Source organism: Xyrauchen texanus, chromosome 4 (assembly GCF_025860055.1).
Source record: "Xyrauchen texanus isolate HMW12.3.18 chromosome 4, RBS_HiC_50CHRs, whole genome shotgun sequence".
NCBI classification, from domain to species: Eukaryota; Metazoa; Chordata; class Actinopteri; order Cypriniformes; family Catostomidae; genus Xyrauchen; species Xyrauchen texanus.
In genome coordinates this window covers 37,045,526-37,068,886 of record NC_068279.1, presented here as the reverse complement: position 1 = coordinate 37,068,886, position 23,361 = coordinate 37,045,526, and the positions used below count along the sequence as shown (strand labels likewise).

Sequence of the window (23,361 nt, the reverse complement as noted above, 5' to 3'; positions counted from 1 at the left end):
TGTACATAATTTGGTATGGATTTTTTTATTTTATGGTTTACGTGTTGTCCTGTTGCATGAAAACGACTTTTATTTTGAAGCGTCCATGTACATGACGTGCTTTTGAGGCGCGAGTCAGACGGAGTTGTGTCGTGCTTGCGTGACGTTCTTCAAACGTACAGAAGTTTTATTAAAGCCAGAATTCATCTTAACAGTTTATATAGCGTCATTAAAGTCGTAGTAATAATTGCAACCAGCCATTGAAAAAGCATCTTGTAATACGATGTACAAAGACATAAACTGTACTGTGGGACATATGCTAAACATGGTGTTCTGGGAGATGTGAGTGAGAAGTGCAGCATGTGCAGTGATGCTTCAGAAACCTGCATTTGTTGTTGACTTTGACAGAATAGCTGCAGTACTGAACCTTACAACGGGACTACGCATTAATGAAGAACTCCTGTATGTGCATATATTGTACAGATAGAGGGCTATATATTAACTGCATTTAAGTTATAAAATGTAGCATCCTAATTTAATTTGCTTCATGTTGTCAATTTTGCTTCTATAGAGGTTTATATATGGTTAAAGATGTGTTGCATACTGCCAAGGTGTGCAAAATGTCCCTTTTAATCTACTATCCTTCTAAAATGTGTGTTTTTAGGTTTGTCTTAGTTTAACATGGCATCGAATGGCTTGCTTGCGGAAAGGGAAAAAATTCAGAGGCAGATTTTGGCTCTTGAGAATACTCTTGGAGTGGACAGTAACATTGCAGAACTACTGTCATCTGACAGCAACAGTGGTGAGTCAGAGAGTATATGTGACACTGTGGCTGTGTCTCAAAATCTAGTGAGCTGCCTGCCTAGACACTTTGGGCATCATGAATGTGTTCCAAAGATGCCTAAAATGCTGTCTTGGCAGGCCGCTCTCTAGGTTTTGAGACAGCCTGTGTCTCTTGGACATTTCTTTATTCACTGAATAACAGACAAGACTCTCTAATGTGAATGTGTGTTTTTTTTATGGCAGATGATGATGAAAGTGGACCTACAGTTGATGGAGTGGTGAGAATATAGCCCACTCTGAATACTTTATCACCCCATAGAAATTAAATGTATTGTTTTTCTTAATTATTTTATTGCTTCTAACTTCCTCAAGCCGAGTGGTGATTTGGAGGCAGAACGCCAGCGGATTCAGAGGGAGATTGAGGATTTAGAGAATACACTCGGCACTGATGCAGCACTAGTTGACATTTTGACAGGTAAATCTTTTTTTTTTTAACCAAACTAAATGCAGATTTATTTTTATTCTACTGGTTAAGACAGTTAAAGAGTCAGTAGAATAAAATAATCACAATGTCATGATAGATCATGAAAGATTAGTCCTTACAAAGCTGAATTAAATAGTAGTGTTATCAAATTCAGGAAATAATTATTTTCCTTTTGTTAAACACTTTTTACAAAATATTTGTGACCATTTACACTAGGTGTAAATAGCAGCTGTCACACAGGGCAGTTATTTGCCCTTCAAGAGTGATGGAAGGAAACACAGAAATGAAATACAGACTGCACCCACAAGTGTCATTGCAATGGTGTTGTATTTAAAGACATTGTGGATGTGCTTTTTACGAGCGGATGACCCAGGTTCGAATAAGCATTTTGTCCCGTTTTTTCCCCGTCCTGTTTCCTGGCTCAACTCTTAATATTTCCTTTAATGCTACTTACAATAATAAATACAAATGAATCTAAATCTTATTTGGTCACTGTGAAGGTCTGGGAGTATGATCTTGGTAAAATTTTACTATTGTAATATTGAAGTTACCATGTTTTTTTTTTTTTTTTTTTTAATTGACAAAGTCATAGTTTTAATGCAATTAACCATGTTGTTACAACACTAATATGGGGTGCATATAGTAACCATGTTTACTTTTGTGGTTACTATGATTTTACTACAAAATGCCATGGTGATACTAAGGTTACTGTAGCAAAACCATGGTGATTTTTTTGTGAGGAAAGGTTAGGTTTAGGGGTAGGGGTTGGTGTAGGGTGTCTGTGGGACTCTAAATAAATGCAATAAACAGGCTGTAGTGATGCCTCTATACTTTATGTTAGTATTTAATTAGGGGTGCAAATAGTGTCTACCACTATTTTCACTTAGTGCAAAGAAGATGCTTTTTGTTGCTATTTACACTTACTCTGCCTTAACATTTACCACAGACCCCTTAGCACTGTATTTTTTTCACTGTATTGTAACCAAATAAGTCAGTTGAATCTGATCATAGAGGCTGCTATTTCACCTTTTGAAATCAATTGTTTGTACTTCAGTTATAATTGGTCTTCATTATTTCTCTTTTTTGTGGAACAGAGAGTGAAAACGGCTCTGGTTCTGTGAGTAACCCTTAATTTCCTCTTTACAGATTTGTACTGCGATACATTTTTTTTAACCTCTTTTAATATTCTTTAGTCTTTTTTTATCACCTATAATAATTATTTTGACCCCATCAGAGTAACGAGGACAGTGATGATGATGAATTGGATCTTCCTCAAAATGTGGAAACCTGCCTGCAGATGAATTTGGTCTATCAAGAGGTGCTTAAAGAAAAACTAGCAGAGCTGGAGCGACTTCTAAATGATAATCAGCAGGAGCAGGTGAATAAAACACTTGGACTGCACTGCAGTTCATTGAAACAAAGATCTAATGCGATTGGTTTGCTCTTTTTATACTTTGAGAGCAATATTGAAATACTAAAGCCACTGTTTCTCCACAGAAACAGATTGAGGCCCAGCTTTCTGGTCCAACCACTTCTAACTCCACCAACCCTACACTACCACCTCAGAAACATTTTCTGGGATACTTCATGAAGCCTTATTTCAAAGACAAACTCACTGGTCTGGTATGTAATGAAAATAATACTGCATATCATACAATTTCCAATTAATACATGGGACTCATTTAGCCTGATTTGCTTAATTTATTTAGGGCCCTCCAGCCAATGAAGAGACGAAAGAGAGGTTGAGTCATGGTACCAGACTCTTTGATGAGCTGAAAATTAAAAGATGTATGTTTTAAGAACCTTAAGTTGCTTGCATTACTTTTATCAATGTGATTTTCGCTGATGCAAAAATAAATTGTGCGTGCTTGTGTGTGTGTGCGCGCGCGCGCGTGCGTGTGTGTGTGTGTGTGTGTTCAGGGGAAGGTTGGCAGAAGGCTTTGCTGATCAACGGGGTAATCACAGACACTATGAAACGCATGCTACAGCCCAAACTATCTAAGTGAGTATTTTTTAATTTGATTAGATTTTTTGCCCAGTCTTTGTATTATGAACACATATACAGAGTTGGTATTTTTTGTTTTGTTGGGTTTCACATCAAATGTGTTGTGTGCACAGTGAAATGACAAAATTTGTGTTTTATTTAATTACATTTTGAGAGCATGCAATGGTCTGTTTTCACAGGCTGGATTACCTGAGTGCCAAAATGTCTAAAGCCACGGATGAGGCAAAAGAAGAGATGAAAAAACAAGTAGATTTAATTGAGAAGGAAATTTCAGAAATCAGGTAAGGACATTTAGCCACCTTGTTTGAGAGAACATGTGATGTAAGGGGAACAACATGTAATGTGTAATTCAACAAACTCACAATTTCACCTTAGTGCAATGAAAGAGGACCAGCTGATGGGTGAACTGCATGATGATCATGACTGGGAGAAAATATCGAACATTGATGTAAGTTACACAATTACTCCATTGATATGCAGCCATGAAGACGATATTGTATTATTTTCTCACATTAGTATATAATTCTAAAAGTGTGGATGTGGTTATTTGTGTTTGCTAGTTTGAAGGTTTGCGACAGGCTGAGGACTTGAAAAGGTTCTGGCAAAACTATCTGCACCCCTCCATTAACAAGTCAGTGTGGAAACAGGATGAGATTGATAAACTGAGCAAAGTTGCACAAGAGTACAAATGCTGCCATTGGGACAAGATCGCAGAGGCTCTTGGGGTGAGGGCAGAAATATACATGCACTTACAGAGTGACTGCTGTAAAAAAGCTGTGTAAAAAGTTTTTCAGTGTATAGTTGGTGTTATTTTGTCAATATTAAAGTTCTTCCTCCTATCCCAACTTAAAGGGATAGTTCACCAAAAAAATTTAAATATTGTCATAATTTACTTATAAACCTGCAGGACTGACTTTCTTTCATGTAACACAAAGGGAAGGATATTAGGGACTAACCGCCTCAAGTCATCATTCACAGTCATTGCATGTTTTTTTCCATAGAATGGAAGTGAATGGTGACTAAGGCTGATATATTCTTTGTGTTCCACAAAAGAAAGGAGGAAACTTAGACGGAATGTTTCTTTGTTTTTCAGACCAACAGAACAGCCTTTATGTGCTTCCAGACTTACCAGCGCTACATTTCAAAGACTTTCAAAAGGAAAGGGTGGACTAAAGAGGAAGATAAGATCCTAAAAGATCTCATTGAAAAAATGAAAATTGGAAACTTTATTCCATATATGCAGAGTGAGACAGTTGGCCTTCTTGTGCATGATGTGACATATTATCTAAAAATTGGATAGTTCCAAACAAATATTGGATGAGTCATGTTTAAACCTGGCATAAAGTAGCTGATACACACACCTGTGACTGCATATCAGTGCTTATTCTGGATTATTATCTGAATCAACGCACCTACGTATCTACAACATACACCTACAGTTAGGCTAATGAACTATGTTTCTTGGTGGAAAAATGTCTTATCATTAGAAATACATTCAATAATTGAATTATTAATTTTGTGTTTTGCCTAGCGATACCCTAGACCTATGGTAAAAATGTTGTGGCTCAAGGGAGGAGAAAACTAAGCAACTCTTAAGTTCTTTACAGATTTAATTTACATAAATTGTATTTTGAAAGCAAGTATGCATCTTAGTGTGGCTATATATTTCTATTATTTTGATCTCCATAGTGTCATACTTCATGGTTGGCCGTGATGCATCACAGCTGGCATACCGCTGGACATCTGTTCTCGATCCCTCTATAAAGAAAGGCCCTTGGTCCAAAGAAGAGGATGAGGTATGAGAGCATTATTTTGGATTGTTTTATTTTCATTTGATACTGCGACGATAAATGAGAAAGAAAATTTGTGCATAGCCTCTGCTCTAGATAACCCATTTCCATCCCTGAAGACACACGTACCAGTTATAAAATCCATGGTTTCATGGTTTTTACTTATTTAACCAATTGCTTTGAATCAGTTGTTGCGGAAGGCGGTTGCAAAGTATGGCATCACAGAATGGTGGAAAATCAAGGTCGAGGTTCCAGGGAGGACGGATGGTGCGTGCCGTGACAGGTATAACTAATCTATTATTATCTGATTAATCTTGGATATTTCACCCAAAAATTAAAATTCTCTTATAATTTACTCACCCTCATGTCATTGCAGATTTTTTACAACTTTCTTTCTTCTGCAGAACACAGATTTTTAGAAAAACATCTCCGCTCTGTTGGTCCATACAATGCAAGTGAATGGTGATCAGATCTTTGTAGCTCCAAAAATCATATAAAGGAAATATAAAAGTTATCCAAATGACTCCAATCTTCAGAAGCGATATAATGGGTGTGCGTGAGAAACAGATCAATATTTAAGTCAATTTTTACTCAAAATCTCCACTTTAAAGTTCACTTTCAGATGTGAAACTAAACAGGAACCACATGTGACTTTCAGATGTAAAAGTAAAAATTAAAGTTGAGATTTAGAGTAAAATAATGTTTTTTTTTTATTTTTTATTTGTTATATCACCCACACCTATATCCTTTCCTTTATGTGATTTTGGAGCTACAGATGTCTGATCACCATTCACTTGCATTGTATGGACCTTCAGATCTGAGATATTTTTCTAAAAATCTTCGTTTGTGTTCTGCTGAAGAAAAGAAAGTCATATACATCAGGGATGGCTTGAAGATGAAAAGATGAGAGTTTTCATTTTTGGGTGAACTATACCTTTAAAGCATTAAAGAGAAGAAACTTCAGTTCAAGGTTTTACTGGTCTGACTATTATACACTTTTAAGCAAAGCCAGCTATAGTCATGCAGAAACACTCACCGAAAAGTTGCTTCTCCCAATAAAACCACCACCACAACTAAAAATTATTAATGTTAGTAAGTCGACCCCACTAATGGACTAGTCGATTAGTCAACTACTGTGGCACATCCCTCCCTACTTACTAGGCAAGTAAAATATATTCTTTTTTTATGTCAGATATTTAGATTGTCTTCGAGAGAATGTGAAAAAGGGTCCTTGGGCTAAGGAGGAGATTGAGCTGCTAAAACAAAAAGTTGAAAAATACGGTGTTGGTAAGTCATAACTCTAACTAAATAATCATAACTAAATCTAAGGGGTGTCGAAGTGACCTATGGCTCGCAACACATCTACACCAGACATGTGTGACTTGACAAAACAACATCGTTTCTGTTATAGAGCTGTATACACTGGAGGCAACACACCTTCAAGCATGGGATGTTTCAACCGCATGAATACGCTGTTACAGCTATACTAACATTGTGCAAATAATATTTTCCCTCTCAAAAATAGCACATCGGATGTACATTTTCATAACAGTTTATTTCTACGTTGTATTATTTAACCACTTCTGTTGTTGCCCTGCCTTTTGTTTTTAGACTCTATAATTGTTTCGGAGCATATTGTATCCCATTTAGTCAAGATTGTTTGTTATTATTTCTATTGTGTATCATCCCTAGGCAAGTGGAGTAAGATTGCTTCAGAGATCCCAAACCGGCTTGACTGCCAGTGTCTTTACAAGTGGAGAAAACTGACTCAGTTTGTAAGTTAATTTGTCACTAATGTCTTGCCTTGAAAATGCATTGGGTTGATTTTTAATTTGCCCAGCAGCCTGTCTACACCATACGTAAGCGTCGCGTCAAAAGCAATAGAACCCCATTATAATGAATGATGCTGTCTACGCTGGAAGCGTCCGTTATGTTGTGTCTGTTGCGGCAACAATAAATGGGTGTCGCGTTCCATTTTGCACTGCACACGCTAGCACTTCTACAAAAATTAAACAGTTTAGAACGTTTGTGTTGATACGCCCAATGTAGACAAGGTGTAAGTACAGATTGTAAAAAAACAAATACAAGATAATCTACTGCACACATTCTCCTTGACAAATGTTACAATGCGTTTTTGTGTCTCAGAGACCCTAGACATAACACCTATGTTTACAATAAATGCAATTAAGTTTTACATGTTGAAATTCTGACAGTTTTTTTTATTTATTTTATTGTGTTTTTCTATAATGTGGTTATGCTGAGGTCAAGTTGACCCATAACAGAAGCAATGTTACTAAAATGAATGCCAGTTACATTTCTGAAAAGTTCATCCTTGGGGGTCCCCTAAAGACACGAAAGTCAATCTCAACATCACATGAGGGTTAAATTTTGTAAATGAATCATCCTCACTGTGGTGTTGTTTTTTATGCAGAGAAAAGGCACAAAGAGAGTACAAAAGAATGTACCTGTACAACAAAAAGCAAAAAGACGAAAAATTATAAGTAAGAACATTAAAGAGGATATCGAAATCACCTCTGGCTCTGAGGAAGAAGAACAAATGAAGATAGAATACATGGACAGTGATGCTGAATCATCTTTAGGAGATGAACCAGATGTTCCCCCAGACAAAGATTTAAGTCCAGAAATACAGCCAAAGGACTATGTACAGCCAGACATGAAGGAATGGATTCCTGTAAATGCAAAGCCACTGGTTCGTGCTGCAGGAACTGTCAGGACTATGTGGGTGAGCCTACCCACCAATGAGGATGAGCAAAAGAAATCCACTAAAGAATCTACCCTGGGCCGCATTCGATCAGAGAACAGCATCTGTCCACCAATGAGGCCCTGTCTTGTGCGCAACACCATCCTGAATCGTTTTGGAAACATGGAAAGGACTTATGTGGGTCTGGATCCTATTGTCTTGCAGAGGCCGGTATGATTCTTTTCATTTTGTTTTTTTATTCACTTTTTCAGAGCAGATCAGTGCCAATTTATTCTGTTCTGTATTCTAATACTTAATCTTATTTAATTCTTGTAGGCTGATAATGAGAATTCCATGATCAAGGTGCCTATTAGTGATGTTAGACACTTTTTACAGAGGAAGGAAACATCTGCAATGAAAAAGGTAAGCTTATCGCTGAGGATGCTTGCTGTTAACATTAGGATATTAACATTGATTATTAATTTATGTATTACAGTAGTTGGGGTTGCTAAGGCAAGCAGCACCATTACTATTGCTCATACGAAGGGAGGAACAAGAGCCAAATATACTGATTAATTCAAAAATAAATAAAAAAATATCTATGTAAACGCAGCTTAGTGCTGTCCACTTTGGTTCAACAGTATAGAGCTGACATTAATGTGGTGGTGGTGGGGGGGTAACTACTTTTGCTGAGATCCAGTGGATATTAAATTACAAAAGCTCATTTTGCACTTTCTGCAACTAGCTGTTTTCCTAGGTGTATGTAAATAAGGTGGAAAAACTTGACTGAATGGAAGATACAGTATAAAAAGCCCCAGTGAAGATCAAATGATATTGGGACAAAAATATAATTTGATAAATGATAACTGACAAAAAACTATGCTTCTAAATCTTGTAAGTGGATAACTGTAGTTTCAACTACACAACTTTGTAATGCTTTCTGCTAATGTTAGTTGAAAGTATGGTTTCAGGAAACAGAAAATCATTGAACTATGTTGGTAATGATGGAACTTGTGACCACAGTTGGCTAACGATTCTTTTGGGAAACCACTTTGAGTATGTGTACATGGGCAATTATAATCGAACTGCCGTGGGTTTTTGCATTGTCAAGTTAGTCTTCATCTCTCTGTCCAAGTATACATGTAACAATGCGCAATCGAAACGGCAAAGAAAGGACATTAGCTGAGAAAGTGACGTAGATGTTTTCTAGTAGACCTTTTGCATCACAGTAGTGCATCAAAGATGTCAGCTACATTGAGACACAAACAACAGACACAACATGGAAAACTTTACAGCCACATGCATTTCTTACATTCTTTGACATTTGCTCCTGGAATGTTCTAACTATACGAGATGTGCTTTGCTTCACTTTCATCCTTATAATCTCAGTGTAAAGCATAATAATAACATTTAGACTGATTAGAGATGTCTTGAATGAATAGACAATTGAGGCGTTTTATGACGATTAATAGATTATTGATACTGTATATTCTTTGCTGTCTGTTATCTGTTGCTGTCATTTGCTTCATATTAAATAAAAAATCATGCTTTCTGCTTCTATGAATGGAATCTACATGAGATCAGTAAAATAATCTGTTAAGATATTTGCAGTAGATAATATTTAATTTTTAATGTTTACATAATACATTCATGTCACTATTGCTAATGCTAGCATGCTAACCTATTTTATTGTAATTTATGATTTATGTGTGATATAATGGTCCACGTATAAGTAGTCCACGTATCATGATGTTTTATTTAAGTTATTATGGCAGACAGATTAGTCGAATGGCAAAAGAATCATAATAATGAGGCACATCAATGTGTCACAGGCATGGATAGTTTACAGATTGCTGATCTGAACATTTCTAGCATTTGCCATGTGTCCATGTTTTACAAACTAGATAAATCAGCCTCCTTAGGGCACTTCAAAGGGAGAACAATCACAATAGTCATCGCTTCAATCAGAATTTCCAACAAAAAAAAAAATGAAATTTGAATGAAATGCACCCCAGTGGTTGTTGTTGCTCTTCTTCTCTGCGTTGTGTTGCATTTGAAATCCAAGTTAAATACACGTCACTCAGCTCCTCTGTTTAGAGCATGCGCATAATGCCAAGCCCTGTTGTGGACCAATTGAAGTGTATACATGCTAGATGGTACCGATCGACAAACATTATCTAGGTCTGTTAGTTTAGTTTAGTAAAAACCGAACTTGAACGATTTCAGTCGAACTAACGCATTTACATGACATTTTAAAAACACAAATTATTGCTTTAGAAATCCATTTGAAATCAGACTTTTAAAGTGCATGTAAACACACTCATTGCAATGAGCTATTGTATTAGCCATTTAGAACACCTTAGCAACTGTCTAGCAATGCCCACAGATACCCATACTCTCTAGCATCATGACGGCAAGTACTTAACTGAAATACTATGTTGAATGTCAGATACTTTTCAAATAAGACAGTTGATTAATATTCAGTTTTACACCTTCATAATTGAGAATCTTTGTTTTCATGCTTCCATTGATGCTATTCATTTTTCCTTTCTAAATGATCTAAAGGAGAAAAGGAAAACTCCAGGAGATAAAAAGAAAAGAAGGCAGGTCCAGGACTGGTCCAGCCTTAACAATGATCTCCTTAAAGCTATCAGCCCATGGATTGGTAATGTTATACTGCCTGTGCCAGCAAATGAAAAGAAGTTTTGTGAAGGTACAGTTCAAACCGTTGATTTATTTGGTCAAATAATTAACACATATTTGAAATCATCTCTTTGTTCTGTCAACTCACACTGTCTATCACTTTACAGCTGATATTGTTGGAGAAAGAGCAGAAAAAATTACCCTCACAAAGACAGCAGTGTTTTCATTTTTTGTCAAAGTAAGATTTAAAATTTTAGGATTTTGTTGCCTTTTTGTTGTCTCTTTATTTCTTTTATTTCATAGTAACTGCTGACAGTTTTACATGGTTGTGTTAACTTATAACAGACTCTCCACATGGATACCGAAGGTTGCAAAAATGTAATTAAAATTTGCCAAAAGAAAGGACGCAAGGTATTTAGCAATTCACTGCCTCATTTTTATTACTCTAGTTGTAATTTTGAAATTATGAATATGTAGCATTTTCAAAAAAGAAATGTATATTTCTTTAAGATTACTGTTCTCTCATTGTAGTTTTTCTCCTCTCTTTTCTTAACACAGATGCAAAATGCTGAACATATACCCAAAATAGGTATCTCAGTTTATATTTGTCCATTACTTATTTTATTTATTTATTTATTTATTTATTTATTTATTGTTTTATATATCCTCAAAGTCTTGAAATGAAATGGCAAATTACGTATGTGAATGATTAAGGTCTATAGAAGCTATCCTAGTTCTTTCTTTCATAAAATACTCAATGTCCATTTTCTTTCAGTTTTGTAATTTAACGGCTTTTGGTTGTTTAGCTCCTCCTAACACAGTCTCGGCGATGCTTCGGGAGCGTAAACTCAGGAAAACTGAGCACAAGGAACTGGCAGGACCCCCTCAACCTCCACCTTCTTTGCAGCCGGTTCATGTTCTTAACCATGCTCAGCAACCTGTCTGGCAGATGACACCCACTTTGGTTCAACCCAACACTCTTATCATAACGCAGCCAAACATGCAGGGGGCAGTGCAGCCTTTACTGCTTAATGTACTACAAGGATCACCACCACAAATTCCTCTGCCACTAATACAATTGACAGCACCTGTACAACCGACCTCAACCTTCAGCACAACATCCAAATTACCATCCACAGAGAGCTCAGAAATGGTTAGAAAGACAAGACGCCCCCGCAAACCAACAGAGAAATTTCAAGCCCTAATGGAACAGGCTAAAACCGGCAAGAAAGAGTTAGCTAAACAAAACAAGGGAAAACAGAGTATTGTTGTTCCAACCAATACAGTACAGAGGCAGATAAAGTGGATTCTTACCCCCACTGGGTTTGTACCAGTGACTGGAATGCTGTCCACTAATATCCCCGACAACCAGACCCTGAACATGCCAAACAACTCCCTGCTCAATTACACTACCTTACCATGTACCTCAACCAATCCAAACCCATCATCATCTGCCTGCATTCTCCCTACTTCCTCTTGTATTTCTGCTTCAAATGCCTCCAAAGATCCCCCAATGCCTCCTCCTATAAACATTACCTCCACGGGCAATGGTTTAACCATCCAAATGCCTCCTAGTACTTTAGTGCAGAACCAGAGTATGCCAGAAACTGCCCCTCAGATGTCATCCCAAACACCCATCATAGTGGACCAGAAAGGTTGCTTTGTACACACTGAAGCTAGTCAACCAACAGTCTCTATAGAAAACTCATCAGAGTCTGTTTTAGATTTGTCTGTTTTGTCCTCTAAAGAAACAACTGCTAGGCAAAATCTAGCTCACTGTCCTTCAATGAGTCCCAGTGTGTCTTCTGCTGTCACAAATGTTCTCGGTGTCCTTCCGTCTCCCACAGTCTTGAGTAAACCATTTTTGGGTAGCGGACCAGTTGTATCCAAGCCAACCGATAAAGTCACAGTGGCAAAGGCTCAAGGTGTTGCTAAAAATGCTTGTGTTCCTATAACAGCTATTCAACAGCCAACCATCATCCAAAACCAAGGTTTGCCGATCACAATGGTACAACCTATTTTTCCACATTCTTTTAATAGAACTCTCCTCCAACCTCTGTCCTCTGCATCTACAGTTGTAGTTCCATCAGTAGCACCTCAAATCACAAAACCAAGTCAACATTTAATCCCTAATCCTGTTCTGCCCTCTAAGAATTTAAGTTTTGATCCTAATCTAGTATTTCCTGATCATTCACCTGAAGTAGATGACTGGATGAATGGGAAAGGAGGTATTCCACTACCTCATTTAGAGGTCACTTTGCCATACCTTCCACCATCTGTGGCCAGCATCAAAACACTGACCTCTTTGCTCAAGGTGAAACAATCTTTAATTGCGAATGCAGCCAAAATCTTACCACAAGAGTATCAAACTGAGAAAGAGGAGGAAGCTCAAGTAGCTGCCATCCGCAAACTGGTGGCCGAAAGATTTTCCACAAATCCAGCATACCAGCTTTGTAAGGCTCGTTTCTTGTCGTGCTTTACCTTACCTGCCCTATTGGCCACCATAAACCCATTTGAGGAATGTGAACTGCCTGATGAAGATGAAGCTGAGGAAATGCATTTACAAAAGAATGAAGAGAATGATCAGCCACCAGCTGCAGTAAGTTTGTCCTTGCATTTAATGTTTGTTAAGGTCCAAGCACCTAATTGTTTCTGTTAGTTTTCTTATTATTATTCCTCTCTTGAAATCTTTGGCAGACCATAGAACCTTATTTGGAAAAATGCTGAAATTTGGCACTCTGATAGAGGACATTCTTAAATGTTACTGCACCATATTTGGGGTATTTAACTCAAACCCACTAGCGCCACCAACTGATTAAATTTGCACTTATGTTTATGTTCATAACCTTTGGGCCATAAGGTCTATAAACAAAATATTTTTTCTCTGATTTCCAGGCTCACAGCGAGTCAAGGCATACCACGGTTTTAAGATTTTCCACCATTTTTCAAACTCATCCTAGTCCATATTTCTGATTTCCAAGAAATTTAGCATGTATCCTCAAGGGACACTCATGATATATTTTTATGAAAAGCTTTTGATATACAAAATTGTTTTCATCTAACGCATCAACGAATTTTGTGTCAACACGCCATAAGGGATCTAAGGCTACATCTCGGCAATGCTTTGCCATATTATTGACATTAAACTTTGTATGTGTTATTGTGACCACACCTTGACAGCGTTCTGTAAATATGGTGACAGCACCAAATATTATAAATTTTACCAATGTTTTTAATAGTTTTCTTAAAGTCATAATCAGTGATGTCCAGTAAAGCTTCCTTGCATGCCATTGGGGTGCCCGGCTCCATAATTGCTGCTTGCAGCTATATATATATATATATATATATATATATATATATATATATATATATATATATATATATATACATATATATATACATACATACACACTGGGAGCCAAAGTTTTGAATAATTTTGCCCTTATGGAAAGAAATTAGTACTTTTATTCACCAAAGTGGCATTCAACTGATCACAATGTATAGGCAGGACATTAATAACGTGAAAAATTACTATTACAATTTGAAAATAATGTTCAGAACTTCTTAAACTACTTCAAAGAGTTCTCATCAAAAAAATCAAAAAAACCTGCAGCAATGAAAGATTTGCAGATCCTTGGCATTCTAGCTATCAGTTTGTCCAGATACTCAGGTGTCATTTCCACCCACACTTCCTGTAGCACTTGACATAGATGTGTCTGTCTTGTCAGGCACTTCTGACGCACCTTACAGACTAGCAGATCCCACAAAAGGTCAATGGGGTTAAGATTCATAACACTCATTTCCAATTATCTGTTGTCCAATGTCTGTTTCTTTGCCCACTCTAACCTTTTCTTTTTGATTTTCTGTTTCAAAAGTGCCTTTTTCTTTGCAATTCTTCCCATAAGGCTGCATCACTGAGTCTCCTCTTTACTGTTGTACATGAAACTGGTGTTAAGCAGGTAGAATTCAATGAAGCTGTCAGCTGAGGACATGTGAGGTGTCTATTTTTCTAGACTACAGACTCTGATGTACTTATCCTCTTGTTTATTTGTACATCTGGCCAATGTACAAAAATTACTTTTTCAAATAGTGATGGTGCTGTTTTTTACATCAGTAATGTCCTGACTATACTTTGTGATTAGTTGAATGCCATTTTGGTGAATTAAAGTACCAATTTCCTTCCAAAGCAGCAAAATCTGTACATTATTCCAAACTTTTGGCCGCCAATGTGTTTTATTATTATTATTGATTGATTTGTATTTTAACATGTTCATATATTTTCTGTCTTTTACAGAGGACTGAACTCAACACAAATGAGAACGAGGCATCAGCAGCACAGTTCTCAGGAATCAGTACAAAAAAGCAAAGACGGCGACGTCCAGTTAAATAAAATATATCACTTGTTCATTGTCCTTTACAGAGAATGGATTACCAATAGCCACAGATTCTGTTAAATTTGTGAATATTAATTTAGAATTCTATCACCATTTTATAATAGAATTTTGAGGGACCAATTAGAGATTGTTTTCATTGCACCGAATTCCAAGAGTTCTTTTATACCGTGCAAATATTTTGTTAAGAAATTCCAAAATATGTTCTGAAAATAATAATATTTTGCACTTCATTCTTGTTAAATTATTCCTAAATTATTGTGTATATGACAGTTTTTTTGCTGTTATCTTTGTTTAGTTTAATAAAGTTTACTATATAAGTGTTCCTTTTATTTGTATTATGAACATTTTCTAAAGCTTTTATATTAGGTCATAGTTGTAATCCTACAAGAGAATGCAAAAATCTTAATTTCATAATACAGAAATTATGTATGGAACACTGGATGCCATAATACTGGATATTATTGGTAATTTGCAAGGTATTTAGGTTACATGAATTGTCTTAGAAAACGTGTTAAGGGGTTACACTGAAATAAACGTTGGGTTTCTTTCTTTGTATCAACTGTTGGTCCATAAAATTAGTAATTGGGTAATTGGTGAAGATTTAAGTTTATACGAAAATGTGTAGCACTCATAATGTGACACATGATTGTATCTCTGTTTTGCTATCTATGTATGCTAAAGATATAAGGAAATTGAAAATCATAATAGAAAAGAAACATTGAGTGCTGTTAATTGGATCTTATTTTAATATTGATGTTCTCATTCATGCAAGAATATTGCATTGCAGTGCAACAATTTCTTGTGTAATAGAGGGAAATCAAAAGAACTGAAATGACAACTAGAAAGGGGAACTTCTGCAGCTGCAGTGCTTGGTGAACATTTCCTCTCTGGGGTTTTAGGCAAGCTGTTTATCTGAGTTAGACGTGTAGTGTACGTTTAGCCTTACAGGTGCTGTCAAGCAACACTTATCAAGCATAGGGACATTTCTTGTCATGTCTGATGGCCTGGGGGGGTTGGATTTGGAGGAAGATGATGAGTGCTGGGTACGGCTGGAAGATTACAGAATGCTTCTCATCAAGACCATTGAGCCCTCAAGGATAACACCTTATCTGAGACAGTGTAAGGTGCTGAGCAGTGAAGATGAGGAACAGATCTACAACGACCCTAGTCTGGTTATCAGAAGGCGAAAAGTTGGTAAGATTTGATAGACCACCTGCGCAAATCAATTTACATGATTACAAACAATAAAATGATCTTAAGTGTCATCATATTTTATCGACACTTAAGTTATCTGCATACATTGCTTGAGGAATGGCTATTCTTTATTGGCTAATAGGAGTGCTGTTAGACATTTTACAAAGAACTGGACTAAAAGGATATGAGGCATTTCTAGAGAGCCTAGAGCTCGACTATCCAGACGTGTACCGCAAAATCACCGGCAAAGAGCCTGCTCGGGTCTTCTCCATACTTATTGGTGAGTATTACTTTGATCATGGCCATACGCTAAAAGATAGACATGTTAGAATCAGACTGTTCAATATAAGTGTCTCTGATGACGTTCACCCTCTCTGCGCCCTCAGACACTGCCGGGGAATGCGGACTCACTCAGTTCCTCATGAGCGAGGTGACTCGCCTACAGAAGCTCGCACAGGACGAGCGGAGGGCGAGGCGCGAGATGTCTGCGCAGGCGGCGGAGCAGCTGAACACCATCCGCCAGCTGCAGCTGAGCGAGACTGAGTTGCATAAGCAGCAAGAGCGCGTGCAGCGTATGCGGGAGGAGCGCGCGCATGTTTGCGAGGAGGCGCGTAAACTGAGAGACGAGAATTACCGACTGATGCAGGATCTGACCCGACTGAGCGAGGAGAAGAACTGCGCTCTCATGAGTAACCGTGATCTCCAGCTGGAGGTGATTATATTTGGCTGAATCCAGCAATGTATATCTCAACACCTGTCTTCATTACATTTGCGTAAGGGGTAGCTGACATGAAATTGCAAGCAGTGACAGCAGTGCCCTGCAGTGTGACATGCTATGATAAACCCCCCCTATTTTTAAATAACAATTAGTATTTAAGTACTTTCTCTTCAATTTTTTGTTTGAAACATATGTATTAATGTATGACTGCACACATGAGATGAAGACTCCAGTCATATCATACATACACTCATACCTTTAAAAGCATTTTTTACCTACATGAAGAGGGTCCCCTCATGGGGGCAGCCATATATATATATATCACATGACCAGCCGAATACTATTCGCTGCCCTGTCATTGGACGCTTAAATACTACTAACCGCACTGTTGCTGGACACTTAAACTTGTGTAATAATCTGTGCCTGCTCTTTTCCCCTTCTGTTTTCATTTTCAATAGATCGAGAGACTAAAGCACAGCCTGATGAATGCAGAGAGTGACTCAAAGATCCAACGTAAAAAGACAATAACCTTGAAAAATGCCATGGAGCAGAGGCCCAGTCAGGAGATGATTTGGCAGATGCAGAGAGAAAATGATCTCCTCACTGCCCATATACAAGAGCTTGAAAGCTCTTCCAAGGTAAATCTGTTTCAGTAATTCACTGTGGCCATGGCCCTCATTGATCAGTGGTTCTAAACCAGGTGGCCAGGGCCTCATCAAAAAAGATTACTTAAAATTGTCAAACAAGTTATATTAAGGATCTTTATCTTACTTAAATGTAATTAAAAAAATATGTTGGCACTAAAAACCTGCACGTCTACAACTACAACTGAAACATCTGGAATCATGAAATTAATCGTTAAAAATTATCTATTGCACTCCCAGTTTGAGTAGGCTGGGGCCCCAATTGTATTGGACAGTGAAGGCCCTTGGAGTAAATAAAGCTGAGAATCACTGTCATAGACTATATGCACAAATCAAAATAGCTGAAAAAAGGCAATTAAATACAAGAATGCTTTTCCTCAAAGGAGCATGAAAAGCTTGATCCACAGTCCTTGGAGGATTTCAAGCAACAAAGTCAGACTCAATACCAAGAACTGGTGAATGTTGTCTACAATATACGCAGAGATCTGCACGATGCAGAGGAGCTACGTGATAAGGTACCCATTCTTTTTATACATGCAGACTATTATTAAATAGTTTGTAGAGACTGTTAGAGCTGGATTTATAGTCAGTTGAATTTTTTATTATTAATATGTTATTCTATGCAATCTATTTTCAGAGAGAAGATACAAGTTTGTGTGTGTGTGTGTGTGTGTGTGTGTGTGTGTATACACATATTTATATGAAAATAATTATATATATATATATACACAATGCCACAAATTATGAAAATTATATATATATATATATATATATATATATATATATATATATATATATATATAATTTTCATAATTTGTGGCATTGTGTTTTTGTGAGTTTAGTATCGAGAGGAGAAGGATGAGTTGGAACTGAAGTGCACAATGCTAAAGAAGGACTCCAAAATGTATCATGACCGAATGAAAGACATCCTGAAGCAGCTGGAAGAAGTCATCAAAGAACGAGATAAGGTAATGTAACATAATAACCTCCCTGTTGTTGACAGAGGGGACAACGGAGAATGTTGTCCCAGGCCCTGTGACAAGGTGGAGGGCTCATTCCACCTTTGGGGTTTCTCCCCTTTTTCTCCCAATTTGGAATTCCCAATGCCCTCTTAAGTCCTCGTGGTGGTGTAGAGAATCGCCTCTATCCGGGTGGTGGATGACGAAACTCAGCTGCCTCCACATCTGAGACCGTCAACCCAGACAGCTTGTTGAGACAGCATGACGCGCGTTACCACAGAGACATAGCACGTGTGGAGGCTTCACGCCATTCACCGCAGCATCCACGCACAACTCACCATGCACCACACTGAGAGCAAACCACATTATAGAGATCACGAGGAGGTTACCCAATGTGACTCTACCCTCCCTAGCAACCGGGCCAATTTGGTTGTTTAGGAGGCCCAGCTGGAGTCAAAGAAAACACAGTTTCAGAATTAATATGAGCGTGAACTTCTTTCGGGTCCTTGAATAATATATTGCGTACCCTCCTAGGGTAAGATGTGCCCCCCCCCCCCCCAGGGAGTTGGTGCCCTAAGCAGACTGCATAGTCTGCTTATAGGGAGCGGCGGTACTGTCTATAATACCTGGAAAAATCTATCTAATAATATTTGCGATTTAAATGTTGCTTGCAATAAATTTCATTTCGTCAGGGGACACGGTTATGCTGCATTCCATTCAAGTTGGATGAGGGATATTCCTAATCGATATCTCTAACCAGAAATACATTCCATTTCCTGATATTCGGAACTGCAACGCTCCCGTTCGCTTAGCAGGGGTTTGACTCTCATTAGCGATGTCTCCTAGCAACCCAACTGATAAACAATGCTGCAGCGCTAGCATGTGTGCTTCAGGTGTAGGATTATCAAAAGAGCTTACAATGTTTTATACACCTGTTTCTGCAGGCATTTGTTAAACAAGCTTTAATATCATGTAATGTGGAAACAAACTCATTTATCGATATTACTTAATAAATTGAATGTTTATCACTGACTTTGTATATCTCCCTGAGTGTGACATGCACCTGCATCTCGGAGAAATCGGAGTTGAGAATTTCTGCACGAACCTACAAGTTGTAATTCTGACTTCAAGATGTATATTCTATTTCACTTTTCCTAGTAGGAAGTTGTAAAATCCGACTTTCCGAGTTGAATGGAAAGCAGCACTACTTCTCAAAACTTGATCTGACACTGAATGTTCAAGCAGCCTAATTTACACTTAGAAAACTCCTGATGTTGCTATAACAATGCAAAAAGCACTTACCAATTTACTTGAAGTGAAAATCAGTCCTCCTTTCCTGTTTAATAAATTAAGCAATCACATGATCATGTGTTCGTGAACATCTGGTGTTTTTAAATCCATAAGGATCTCTTTCTCAACGGCGATACCAGCAGTGATGACAGCCGACCCGTCAGACAGCTTGATTTCGTGCTTTTTGCTCTTGAATTACGTACGTCACTTAAAGCGTGATTGCGTCACTCAAGGCCAGCTAGAAGGCCTAGACCGGGACATCCTAAAGATCACACCCTCCAAGAACTAATTTGCACTGTTGAGGGATTCTTTAGAAATTCTGAAGCCCTAGTGGGGTGGAGCTCAAACTCACTTCTTGCTTCGGGCTTCAGGCATGTGATTTGTGAAACATTTGTCACACTTTGCTTATAAGCATCAAGGAATAAATTCTGACTGGATAAACTTTAAATTTTTCTCTATTTGTTTGTAGGTTAATTAAGAGTGGAAAGCGATTAAAAATACATAGGTAAAAAGGTGATTGAGAATGAAAGGATGAAAAATATTTATTTATTTGGCATGTTAGGTCAGCAGAGAAGCATTGCTATCCCTAAGAATTCACCACTGCTAAAGACCACACCCACAATAACAAATAAATCTGATTGGCTGATGAATCTGACTATAGATGCATATTCACTTACACTGTTGAGGGATTCTTTGGAAATTGACGGGGTGGAGCTCAGACTCACGCGCTGCTTCGGCTAACAGGCATGCGATTTTTGAAACAGTTGTCACACTTTGCTTGTAAGCATCGAGGAATAAATTCAGATTGGATACATTATTTTAGTTTTATTGCTATTCATTTGTAGATTAATTAGGAGTGGAAAGCGATTGGAAATACATAGGCAAAAAGGTCAATAAGAATGAAAGGATGGAAAAATATTTATTTATTAGGGAGAGGCTTTGCTGGCCCTGAGAAATTGCCACTGACTTAAGTCTTCTATGTAGTGTAGCTGCATTGAAGCCAATTCATTGGGTCAAAGGGAGAGGGGCCCAACCTTGCAACTTTTAACATACAACATCATGTTCTGCTGCATATGTTGTTATCATCTTGTGTTTGATCAAGAGGCCAATCTATAATACAATGCAAATATTTACATTTTATTTGACTGGTCTTAATGCAGTATGTATTACATTGAAGCTTATGAAACCATTAAAATTGCTTGGCACATCCCTTTTGATAGGCTATTTCTACAAGAGAGGACTACCATTTGGAGAACTCAAAAAACCTTCAGGACAAGGACCAGTATCGCAAACAGATCCGGGAGATGGGAGAACGTTACGATGAACTTCAAATCCAATTGTTCCGAACTCAAGGAGAAGTTCTTGCTCTTCAAGCAAAACTCTGTAAACAGAAAAACCCAAATCAAGTGGTATGCATGCTTGAAAACCAACCTTTCACTACACAGAGTCAGCCTTCCATGTATTAATGGCACAGATGAATCATTAATATGTCTGAAGAGTTAATGTGTCACTCTGATGTAAGAACATTATTTATAGGCAGAAAATGTACAGCCATTGAGTAAAAGTTTATACAATGATTTTTTGATCCCTCAGAACTCAGAAGACAGTTTCTTGCTAAGTTCACTTGAGGTAAATTTTTAAAGAACTTTCTATTAAACAGATTTAAATGCAAACACATTCACCCTTCAGAATTCACTGCAACATTATGTATTCTATTTAGTCATCAACCGGTTTGCTTACCATTTATTTACAGCTAAAAAGTCAGACTAGTGAGGAGGAGTTCAGGAAGAGGTGTGAAAAGGGTAATACTCTATTTTTCATCCCATTTCATGCACTCAAATAAAATATTATTTGGCTGAACTTGATTAAATTATGAACAGTGGAAACACATGTTTGAAATACATTTTCTTAAATTACCATGTCATTTGAACTTAAATACTTCAAGTAGAGGGAACCTAACTGAATCAAGTAAGCCCAACAACATTTAGCATGTCAAAATAACTCAAATGAAAATATTTTAGTGATATGCTTGCTAGTGACAGTAAATGTTAGCATGCTAAATACATGCTGTGGGAAGCACTACTGAGTAAAACTTTGTCACTATGCTGTGGTTAGCACATCAATTGCTCAATGGATAAAGCAATATGTGGAAAGTAAAACATGTTTTGGTCCTCAACAAAGACTAAAGTTACACTCTTCTCTATGATTGTAACCCCCAAAATTATAACATAACAGAAAGGCTTCTAAATCTCAGCATAAAACATCAAACACCAACAACTCTCCCCCTTTAATATTCATCTTTTACAAAGACACATAAAATAACAATTAATTTGAACATTTAACATATACATTTACCCTGTTGAGTCCCATGAAAGCATGCTGGGAACTAGAAATCCTCTGCCTAGTTTCAGTTAACCAAACAAAGTTTTTTCCCAATGTTGTCCCAATGCAAATGGGCGATGAAAGATGTCAACAATGTTCTCTTTATTGAACATTGCTCCTTTTTCCCTCACACAGACATACGTGAAGAGTCACAGAGCCAAACATCGGGGGAGTTCAATGTAGGCATCTCTTTTCCCCCATCAGGGCTTAATCATAGAATAGAAAAGTAGATGTTGATACATCAATGATAGTGGCATGTGTTTTTCATTCCTGCAGTCTTGTTTGTTTCCGGAAAGGTTCTCTGAGGAAGACATCTTAACTACCTGCAAACTTAGAGGACGATGCAACTTCTATAACAGAAGGTCTTTTGTCCTTTTATCACTTCTTTAAATTTTTCCATCACATCGTAGCCCAGTGCATGTCATAATCACTTTTGTGTACAATATTTTTTATGCCATTACCTTAACTTGATCATGTCTTGGTTCTAAAGAAATGCTCCTATTGTGGTTTTATGACAGGAAACGTGCATTAAGAACCAAAAAGTTCACAGTTAAAGAGAATGTGCAGTCAATCCTGGACAACACTACAGGGAGTGACACAGATGAGATGTGACACACTGCTTTGGACAAGGAATGTGGCCTTCTCTAAAGACATCACATATTTGATGAGAATCCAGTATTGTTTTGCAGCCATTGACCCAGAAAAACCTGACTAAGTGTTAAGGAAAGCACTTTGGTTGTTTTTTGTTGCTATTTATTGTTTTGGGAGAAAATAACATCAAAAGTGCCTTTTACCCCAGGGGCCCTTTAGCCCTGTTGTACCCTATAATTGTTCTCTTACTCTAAAAGTATGTTCAGTCAGTAATTGATATTGCCATGACTCTTATTCTCAAGTTTCTCTTATTTATTTCTTCTGTATATATGAGAGATGATCTGCTTGTACAATGTACATGATACAACATAGTGCATGTGATTTTCAAAATTGTTTCATGCCCTTTATTTAAACTCAAATGTTTGTTACTTTGTTAATTTATGAGGTTTATCGTAGTATTCAAAATGATAATACAAAATATAAAATGACTTTCCCCCCATGTTTTGTGAATTTTCAGCATATGTGCACAAACGTATCCCAATAGACTATAATGATTATATGTCTGTGGCAGGGCGGAGGGCAGGGCTGTGATCCTACACACCCGGTCCCGTATTAGGCTAATTATGCCTCCGTGAGGGTTAAAGGCCGACTGCAGAGGATGGTTAACGATCTCTCTCTCCCGCACGATCCTCTGCAGTCGGCCTTTAACCCTCACGGAGGCATAATTAGCCTAATACGGGACCGGGTGTGTAGGATCATGACCCGGCCCCGCCCTCTGCCCTGCCACAATGTCATCGGCATCAG

The 23,361-nt window shown here is 37.6% G+C and overlaps 2 protein-coding genes across 6 annotated transcripts; both read left to right on the top strand.

The window, feature by feature from the left end:
- Positions 1-114: 114 nt before the first annotated feature.
- On the top strand, positions 115-15,610 carry snapc4 (small nuclear RNA activating complex, polypeptide 4). Its single transcript, XM_052125630.1, has 25 exons — positions 115-441; positions 644-781; positions 1,006-1,040; positions 1,135-1,237; positions 2,341-2,363; positions 2,481-2,624; positions 2,744-2,869; positions 2,956-3,034; positions 3,167-3,248; positions 3,431-3,532; positions 3,627-3,699; positions 3,812-3,976; positions 4,345-4,495; positions 4,941-5,047; positions 5,230-5,324; positions 6,234-6,328; positions 6,734-6,816; positions 7,473-7,973; positions 8,079-8,165; positions 10,308-10,455; positions 10,553-10,623; positions 10,731-10,796; positions 10,944-10,974; positions 11,192-12,984; positions 14,680-15,610. Exons 2-25 carry the CDS (start codon positions 661-663, stop codon positions 14,773-14,775), a joined length of 4,377 nt encoding a protein of 1,458 aa, XP_051981590.1. The 5' UTR covers positions 115-441; positions 644-660; the 3' UTR covers positions 14,776-15,610.
- Positions 15,611-15,615: 5 nt separating this feature from the next.
- On the top strand, positions 15,616-23,127 carry LOC127643076 (caspase recruitment domain-containing protein 9-like). 5 transcript variants are annotated; one of them, XR_007970451.1, is made up of 12 exons: positions 15,616-15,973; positions 16,116-16,253; positions 16,360-16,685; positions 17,150-17,329; positions 17,719-17,850; positions 18,178-18,303; positions 20,805-20,993; positions 21,178-21,213; positions 21,338-21,386; positions 22,102-22,145; positions 22,263-22,328; positions 22,485-22,557. XR_007970451.1 is itself a non-coding variant. In XM_052125631.1 (12 exons), exons 1-12 carry the CDS (start codon positions 15,772-15,774, stop codon positions 22,576-22,578), a joined length of 1,602 nt encoding a protein of 533 aa, XP_051981591.1. In that variant the 5' UTR covers positions 15,616-15,771; the 3' UTR covers positions 22,579-23,124. The 5 variants fall into 5 exon arrangements, 4 of the variants coding, with proteins under 4 accessions (XP_051981591.1, XP_051981592.1, XP_051981594.1 ...); XM_052125631.1 differs by having other exon boundaries at positions 22,243-22,328; positions 22,485-23,124; XM_052125632.1 differs by lacking the exon at positions 21,178-21,213 and having other exon boundaries at positions 22,243-22,328; positions 22,485-23,125.
- The last annotated feature ends 234 nt before the right edge of the window (positions 23,128-23,361 follow it).

Coding starts and splice junctions, on each gene's coding strand:
- snapc4 (XM_052125630.1), top strand. CDS start 661: ATGGCATCGAATGGCTTGCTTGCGGAAAGGGAAAAAATTCAGAGGCAG. Junction 2,625..2,743: donor ATGATAATCAGCAGGAGCAG/GTGAATAAAACA, acceptor GTTTCTCCACAG/AAACAGATTGAGGCCCAGCT. Junction 5,325..6,233: donor GATGGTGCGTGCCGTGACAG/GTATAACTAATC, acceptor TTTTTATGTCAG/ATATTTAGATTGTCTTCGAG.
- LOC127643076 (XM_052125631.1), top strand. CDS start 15,772: ATGTCTGATGGCCTGGGGGGGTTGGATTTGGAGGAAGATGATGAGTGC. Junction 17,330..17,718: donor AGCTTGAAAGCTCTTCCAAG/GTAAATCTGTTT, acceptor TTTTCCTCAAAG/GAGCATGAAAAGCTTGATCC. Junction 20,994..21,177: donor AGAAAAACCCAAATCAAGTG/GTATGCATGCTT, acceptor TTGATCCCTCAG/AACTCAGAAGACAGTTTCTT.